The sequence below is a fragment of the Nicotiana sylvestris genome, chromosome 5 (assembly GCF_000393655.2).
Source record: "Nicotiana sylvestris chromosome 5, ASM39365v2, whole genome shotgun sequence".
In the NCBI taxonomy this organism is placed as follows: domain Eukaryota; kingdom Viridiplantae; phylum Streptophyta; class Magnoliopsida; order Solanales; family Solanaceae; genus Nicotiana; species Nicotiana sylvestris.
This window is the reverse complement of record NC_091061.1, coordinates 144,396,475-144,404,885: the sequence shown is the minus strand read 5'-3', so window position 1 is coordinate 144,404,885 and position 8,411 is coordinate 144,396,475. Positions and strand designations below refer to the sequence as shown.

The 8,411-nt window shown below is 37.3% G+C and overlaps 1 protein-coding gene and 1 long non-coding RNA gene across 2 annotated transcripts; one reads left to right on the top strand and one right to left on the bottom strand.

Annotated features, from left to right (window-relative positions):
• Positions 1-1,192: 1,192 nt before the first annotated feature.
• LOC104211481 (uncharacterized) lies at positions 1,193-3,146 on the top strand. Its single transcript, XR_707160.2, has 2 exons — positions 1,193-1,305; positions 2,830-3,146. It is a non-coding gene; the product is annotated as an uncharacterized lncRNA (long non-coding RNA).
• A 258-nt stretch (positions 3,147-3,404) lies between these two features.
• LOC104211480 (uncharacterized) lies at positions 3,405-8,411 on the bottom strand. The gene is made up of 5 exons (XM_009760541.2): positions 7,969-8,411; positions 7,374-7,625; positions 6,662-6,730; positions 4,522-4,714; positions 3,405-4,338 (listed from the first exon to the last, which is right to left on the bottom strand). Exons 1-5 carry the CDS (start codon positions 8,368-8,370, stop codon positions 3,914-3,916), a joined length of 1,341 nt encoding a protein of 446 aa, XP_009758843.1. The 5' UTR covers positions 8,371-8,411; the 3' UTR covers positions 3,405-3,913.

Genomic DNA, 8,411 nt, shown 5'->3' with positions numbered 1-8,411 from the left:
GATGTGTTTCAGCACCGCAGTGTGTGAGAGCATTATGTAGGGGTGTATAGATATGTTCTAGCACTGTCTTACATAAGAGCGGTATGTAGAAATGTTTGGATGTGTTCCACAATGTTGTATGTAAGAGCAGTGGATGTATTCCACTATTGAACTGTGGTCATAGCGCTTGGATGTATTTCAGGATAGTAGAGTCATATGAGCGTATAAGTATCCAAACCAAACACTAGCCAGATAAATATTACCTAGTGAGTGGTTTGTAATCAGTTGGTTTTGATTGAGTCCATACATACATTAAGTCAGTATACAAATCTTGTTGTTTGAAGTTTTAAACAGATTCTTATGCCATTTGCTGGTTGGTTTATTTAAAGTTGAGGAGTCACAACTATTGAGTCTAAATTTGGTCCAGCAAGCCTTGAAAAGGGTTAGGTTGAATACGGGATCGATTTCATATTTTTAGAGCAGACAAATATCATATACCAATAGATAAGATAGTGACTGAGAGCTCCTGAAAGGTAAACAAGTCTTTTTGTAGGATTTCCTATAAAGGAGTTATGACATTTTTTATTAGATTGGGTGAGTGGCATATAAATATTTGCTGTGTATATATTTGCTTTGACTTCGGAATTTTTAGCTATACATCTTGTATTTTATGTGCCCGTGTTTAAGGTGTGTGTTTATGACAAAAGTTATATAATTCAGTCCGAGAAAGTGAAACTAGATGAAAATTTTAAATCATGGAGGTTCCATAGTTACTATTAATAGTGTGAACTTGAGGTCGAAAAATGTTGCTTAAGTAAAGGTGTTGTGGCTCACATTTGATGGATGAAACTACAAGGGAGTTCGAGGTTGATGTGTCGAGTAAATACCCGCAGTAATTCTATACTATAGGTACACTTTCTAACTCGTTCGAGGACGAACGAGAATTTAAGTGGGGAAGAATCTAATAACCTGAAATATTTTTTTATATACTTATTAATTATGGGATTGGAATTAACTTTATTTATAGCTATTGAGTCAGATACTAAGATAGTAAAATAGTGTATCAAATAAGTGATTAGTGGGCTAGTTACATATTAGTACAATTAAGAATTAGAAGTAAGTAACTTTAATTTAATAGTATTTAAAAGGTATACATGTGGGCCAAGCCTACCCTTTTAACACCCTCACGAGAGATTTTCCTAGCAGACATTAGGTATACTAGGGCTTATAGCTGTTAACAAGGAAATTTCAACAGAAGGAAAGGATTTTCTTTCTGGAATTCGCTGGCTGCGTTGGAAGCTAGCAGCATGAGTTTTAGAGCTCCAGGTAATGAGATTACTTTGGTTCAGTAGCCTATACTTTGAATATGTATTATTGTGATATTTTTAGTAAGATTTATCGTGGCATTAACGACCTAATGATTGATAATGCTTAGTAGTCATAATGAAAAGACAATTACTATTTGAATTATAAATTGGTCAATGGATGCAATCTTTCGTAGAAGGAATTTGGATAATCTGGTAGTATATCTACTCCCATCCGATACAGTGGTGTATTTGCATATGGAAAATTATAGTCATCATTAACCCATATTAAAGATTAAGCAATTAAAGGATAGGTTTGATTGTGAATTTTTTTTTAGAAGAATTACGACTGATACTACACAATTTTGACCCTTTTCCTAGGAGTCATAATGATTAGCTTGAGTGATTTGGTAATGATAATGAAATATAATATTAGATTATGTATATAGTAGTTGCTGATTTTAACATGAGCCAACAGTTATGTTTTCGAGAGGTTTTGGACACTGTTGGATTTATACGCCACTGTGTTGTTTCCGATTTATACTCTATGATTATTATTTCGGGACATGAATATTAGCATACTGGATATGCACATGAAATATTGAAATATATTTTTACCTTTAAAAATATATATGGTATTTGATAGGTGGAATATTAAAATTCAACTCTAAGCTTGAAAATTAAGGATATTGAGATTTGACTCGATTAGCACAATTAACCTTGTTAATTAATATTTTGCATATATTGAGGCCATTGAGATTGTTTGATTGGCGTTCTAGACTTTGCAAGGTTGATGAACTTGTCGTTAGCGAGGTAAGTGAGACTTTAAGCTTTGATACTTGCTTTTCTAAAACCCTTTTTGAAAGTGTATTTTCTCTGTCTGGTCCATGTGTTGGGACAAGCGTGCGCTTGACAGAGTCGGTGGTCTTAGACTAGCCGCAAATATATTATTTTATGAAAAAAAATATTATTTTATAAGTTGTTTGATAGTGTGATATGGCTGTGCACCATGAGGTTGAGTCTTATAGTTTGATTCGGTTGTGAGCCATGGTGTTGAGTTTGATACGGTTGTGCGCCATGATATTGAGTTTGATACGGCTGCGCGCCATGGTGTTGAGTTTGATACGGCTGTGCGCCATGATGTTGAGTTTGATACGGCTGTGCGCCATAATGTCGAGTTTGATACGGTTGTGCGCCATGATGTTGGGGCATTGTATATGCCTTTGTACATCACCCGAGCATTGTGTATGCTCTGTTACGTATTTGAGGCATTGTGGTGCCGTTGTGGACTCATAGGTGTGTTGGTAAATTTCTTTCACTACAATTATGATAATTCCTTAGTGGGTATTTTGTTGGTTAATTCTTAATAACTTGTTGATACACATATATTGAGTTATTGTATAATTATCATATTTACTATATCATTCGTGTTATGATGTGTTTGGATTTTCTAACACTTGTTCCAGAGCTATTTAAAGTGGCGGGTCGAGGATCTTACTGGGTTATATTTGCGTATTATGCATTCCTTACCTGTATCTTTATGCAGATACCGTTGCGGGAGATAGAGCTAGTGGCTGACGAGTTTGTTCGAGCTGACCCTATTGCTGAGGTGAGCCACCGCATTGTTCGTGGAGGCTTTCGTTTCAGACTTACCTAGCTCTCGTGTTAGTTATTTCCTTTTTCTTTGGGGTTTGCATGCCCGTCAATAAAACTCATATTACTCTGTTAGATGCTCCATGGTCTTACTGTGGGATTTGGGCTAGATTTATTATTTGACTGATTGTTGATTTTTCTATCAATTGACTAAGGTATTGGGCGATAATCATTTCCTCTTTAATTATTAATAATACTATTAGGTCTGCATCTTTCTCTCTCAATGTTTGCGTAAATGGTTAAACGTTAGAGAAAGGGGTTCTCCTGGCAGGTGGAATTAAAACTGGGCACAACATACCTGAATGCCACTAGTTCCTCCATATATATATCTTCACTCTAGATATTTGTGAACATACAAAGCTTGCACTAAGGCACTTGCTTCGAGTGAACCAAGTAAAGCATAGATCAAGATCCTCATGCTATTGCATATCAAGATAACATGGATTTCAAATACTGAAACCCTTGGGATAAATTTAAGCTACTAGGAGTTATATTTAAGAGCTTGAAAAGATATCCAAATTCCTTCGACATGTTACATAAGGTATAAAAAATACCTACCTTCATTCATAAATCCCCTATTCAATAAATATGCACTTGGGGCATCACCGGTACCCAATGGAGAGCTTGTTGTGAAATGTAGCAAAATCAAGCGAAACTTTAAGCTTTATTTCCAGTCTTAGTTGACAGTTGGCAACGATCTTCTTGATACACAATGATGGAAAAATGTGACGATAAGCTGATCGGAATGTGGTAGCCAATTGTTGAATCATTAAATTGTATGACAAGTCCCCAGAAGAGATGGAGCTTCACTAGGCTTCCTTGAGAGGACAACTATGCCTGATGAACAAGTTCAATCAAGAATAAGCTGTGGTTACTTAACTTGAGATGTTGAAACAATTTATAGAGCTCCTCATCTTTGAGAGCAGAAAATCTCCTCAAGGTCCGCTATGCGCTACGTCTATGACATCCACCTTTCTTCAGGCTTTTTGAATCACTCGTAGTTTAGCACTCCGACTTCGAGGATTTAATGCCTCCTCCTTTTCAGATGGTGTTATGGGTCTCTTTGTAAGGATAGTTCCATTCTGTCCTTGTATCACTTGTTTTATCCATGCTTCTTCTTTAACAGTATCAAGATTAATTTTCCTCAGCTCACGTAAGCACTTCCCTTCTTCATCTTCAATCCCACCTCCATCAACTTCGCTGCAGTTCATAATATTGAGAAATGCCTGTTTTACTATTCTGTCCTCCAAACTGTGGAATGAAATTACGGCAAGCCTTCCACCAGAATTAAGAGACTCAAAACAATCACGGATGGAATCCTCCAGTGTCTTGAGTTCATCATTAACAGCTATTCGTAAAGCCTGAAAAACTCTTGTGGCTGTCTTAATCCAACCTTGTCTTCCTGCTTAAGCAAGGAACCAAAGTATAATCACATTTCCATTGACAAGTATGTGCAGAGGATTATTGAGTATGAAAAAGTGCCTATCACACCAAGCCTCTTTTGTAATGGTTAAGAAATTTATGAAATTTCACAGACAAACTTAAAATATGAATAGAGACAAGGCCACCTGGAAGAGATAACCACCTTTAGTCCTAGAAGTTGAATTCTGAATAAGGTCTACCAGCTCACTGGTAGAATGTAACCCTCCATGTAGACGAGCCTTAACAATTCTGTTTTGAAGAGAGTACCAATTGCTTTCTTCTCCATAGTCTCGCAGAACCCGTCCTAATTCATCAGCTGGCCAGGAATTCAATATGTCTTCAGCTCTCAGAGTTGCCTGTCACAGTCCTGTGTCAGTTAATCAAGGAAAAATCTACGAACCATTTTTTTCACATCTATGAACTCTATAGAAAGTATAGGAACGAGAAATGTCTACAGAATTAGACATCTTGACGTCAGACAAATAGTGATATCAACAATGAAAACTTGAATAGAATGCGATCATGATAAGTGATAACTGATAATTGATGTAAGATTTTATGTGCATCATTGATGACCACCAGTTGACCACTGAACAAAAAAAGTAAGGAAAATAACAAAAGAAAAGAGAAGTCAAACAAAATCTTTAACCCTTCAACAGTGCATAATGTGATTCACCAGCTTAATGCATATGTTCTACACGGTAGTGGTTAGACCGACTATGTTGTATAGGGCAGAGTACTGGCCAGTCAAGAACTCTCATGTGCAGCAGATGAAAATAGCTGAGATGAGGATGTTGAGATGGAAGTGCGGGCATACTAGGTTAGATAGAATTAGGATTGAAGTTATTCGGGACAAGGTGGGAGTCACACCTGTGGAGGAGAAGATACGAGAGGCGAGGCTGAGATGGTTCGGGCACGTTAAAAAGAGAAGCACAGATGCCCCAGTCAGGAGGTGTGAGCGGTTGGTCTTGGGGATAAGAGGAAGGGTAGAGGTAGGCCAAAGAAGTCATAGGGATGTGATCAGGTGGGACATGGCGCAACTTGAGCTGATCGAGGACATGACCCTTGATAGGAGGGTGTGGAGACTGAGGATTAGGGTAGAAGGTTAGTAAGTAGTCGAGTGTTTCTCTTTGTCTTCATTAGTTCATTAGTATTAGTGTCAGTATGGTACCCTTTTTATCCTTAGTTTGCTATCATCACATATCTTGTACAATTATTACTTGCCACCAGTACTCCCTTTGTGGCTATCACTTCATACCTTTTATTGTTGTTACTTGCTATTAGTACTTTTTTCATATTCTTTATTGCTACCTTGGATTTAGTTTTCTAAATATATTGTCTTGCTATTACTTGCTATCAATGCTCCTTCCGTCTTTTCTTAGCCGAGGGTCTATTGAAAACAGTCTCTGCCCTCCTAGGATAGGAGTAAGGCCGCATACATCCTACCCTCACCAGACCCCACTTATGGAATTACACTGAATTGTTGTTGTTGTTGTTGTAATGCATATGTAGATCAAAATTCATTTACTCATTCTTGCAAGTTGCAAGTACGAGAGTACTTTCGCAATCGAAGATGCTACCAGAAATAGCCTTTGCTCACTATCAGAGTTATCCACGTTTAATCTTATGTACAAGAAAAAGGGGAGGGCTTTTACCATGGTCAAACTTATAGTTTTTTAATCCTTACCACAAACTTCTACCACAACAGAATTATTGAATTCACCCTGTTCCATTATTAATTCAATTCCAGAAAACCAGTAATCTCCCATTAATTTCTAAGCTGACAATATTACCATTAAGTACTTCCCAGTTCCCAGCATTCAGTATATCTACCACTTAAAAGATATATGAGCCACTTTTTTATTGAATTGCCTCTTCAAGTTGTCTAAACTCTAAAGACCTAAAACCCACCTTTATGATAATCCCAACAGATTTCCCAAAATAGAAACACATCAAATGATTACTATACCAACTACAAGCAGATGTACTTAACAGTTCCAAAAATACAACCATCGATGATGCTTTAAATATGCCTGTTGCAGAATTTTTCCACCCATTAAACCAGAGGAATACAATCTCAAATTCAGCATAGTTTACCACAGAGTAAACATGAACCTCGTAGAATTTTACTGTCCATTAAACCAGAAGAATGCAAAACAAAATCAACATAGTTTTCCAAAGTGTAAATATAGGCATTTTTAGAACACGAGGTAATGTGCAATGCAGCATAAGATACTAGCATTTTAGAGCTACGCTAATCAGAATGAGTGTCAAAATTCACGCAAAATTTGGAAATTAATTACCTTTGGATTCATTCTCATGTCAAGAGGTCCATTCTTCAGCACACTAAAACCTCTTTCAGCATCATTTACCTGAGTAAAATATAGAAAAATATTCAAGAAATTGATACTATAATCAGAAATCAGCATCCTAATAGTCTCAAAATATTACTCCAACGAATGCTTATTGGATTCAAGACAAGGAATCTGAACTCCTACTCGTACTCAAAGCAAAATGCTTATTGAACTTGTTTAGTTGGCTTAATCAGGCCCCTGTAACTAGTTGTGTTCAATTTTTGGATTGTGTCTGCTCCTTAGTGATAGACTGTTTTTTTGTGTATATGAGCAGGTACTATCTCTCTTTCTTGTAATCTTTTGCTTGCATCTTCTGGATACTTTTTAATGAATTATCCTTACTTCATCAAAAAAAAAAAAATTATTACTTCAACAGATGGTTAACTAGAAGGAATTTCACTCTCTGAACCAACCTTGACAGGAATAGTCAGATTCAAATCAAATGCACCAATTTTAGCCAGGAATGCTAACTTTTAGGGTTCCGAGAATTTAATGTGAATAACTTTCCTGATTTACAGCCAATTCATTCGCAAAGAAGAAAAATGAAACGTCGAGGCACAGGAAGCAGAAAGCTAGGAAATAAAGCTTGCAGACACAAAACTTATCAGGCAAAACACTTTAAGTTTTGCAATGGTATCTAAGATGTGAATCAAGTGCAGACCTGCATAGATGACATACCCAAGTCCATCAAGATCCCATCAACTCCACAGGCCAATAAGTCATCTGACACTTCACCAAGCACAAACTTGACGTCCTTAAAATTTTTCAAAAAGGCATGCACTTTCAAGGCAGAAGCCGTATCATAAGAGTCCTTAGGTTGGATACCCTTCAGCTGAGTTTGAGCCATTTGATGTGCAATGGGATCAACATCAAGCCCAACATATACTTGCATTTCGGAATGAGCCCGAACTATCTGTATATACATGAAATTTAACATAGTTGAATCACTACATCAAAATAAATCACGCAAGTAACCAAATTGCACCTGCTTGTTACATTGTCCAAATTATTTTGTTAACAGAAATGCAAGGTACATTTACATTGAAACAACAAAGTCATTGCAAAGTTGTGTTCCATGAAACAACACGAAAGTAACGAGGTATAAACAAAATGATATGACTCAATTTTACTTATTTACCATACAAGGAAAATATCTAGAAATTTAAAAGATTACAAACTAGAAATTTTCTCGTTTCAAAAAGGACAAAAAATATGGAACGAAGGAAGTACAAGTGTAGAAGCAGGAAAGTACTAACAGCAGAGGAATGGCCGGCGGCACCGAGGGTACAATCAAGGAAAGAGCGGAGAGTGACGGAGGCGAAAACATCCAAAACTTCGCCGAGCAAGACAGGAACATGGGGGGTAGAGTTGTCATTTCCATAGTGCTTCAGGAAGGTCTCCTCATCCAGCTCTTTCTCCGACCGGGTCCTCCGTTTCACTTGTGAAAGTTTGTTCTGGCTAATTACGCTACTATTACTGGTCTTTTCCACCTTTTTTACTTTGTTTTTCCGAGGTTTACTGTGAACTGAAGCGGAAGCGGAAGCGGATAAGCTGTTGCCGGCGTGGATACGGCGGAGGTGGTGGAATTTGAGCGGCGGAGGTACCGGTGGCGGAATGGTGGAAGAGTGAAAGAAAAGGTTTCGGATTAACCTTGCCATTGGTGCTGCTGTAGCGGTATTCCAACTTGTAACATTACACA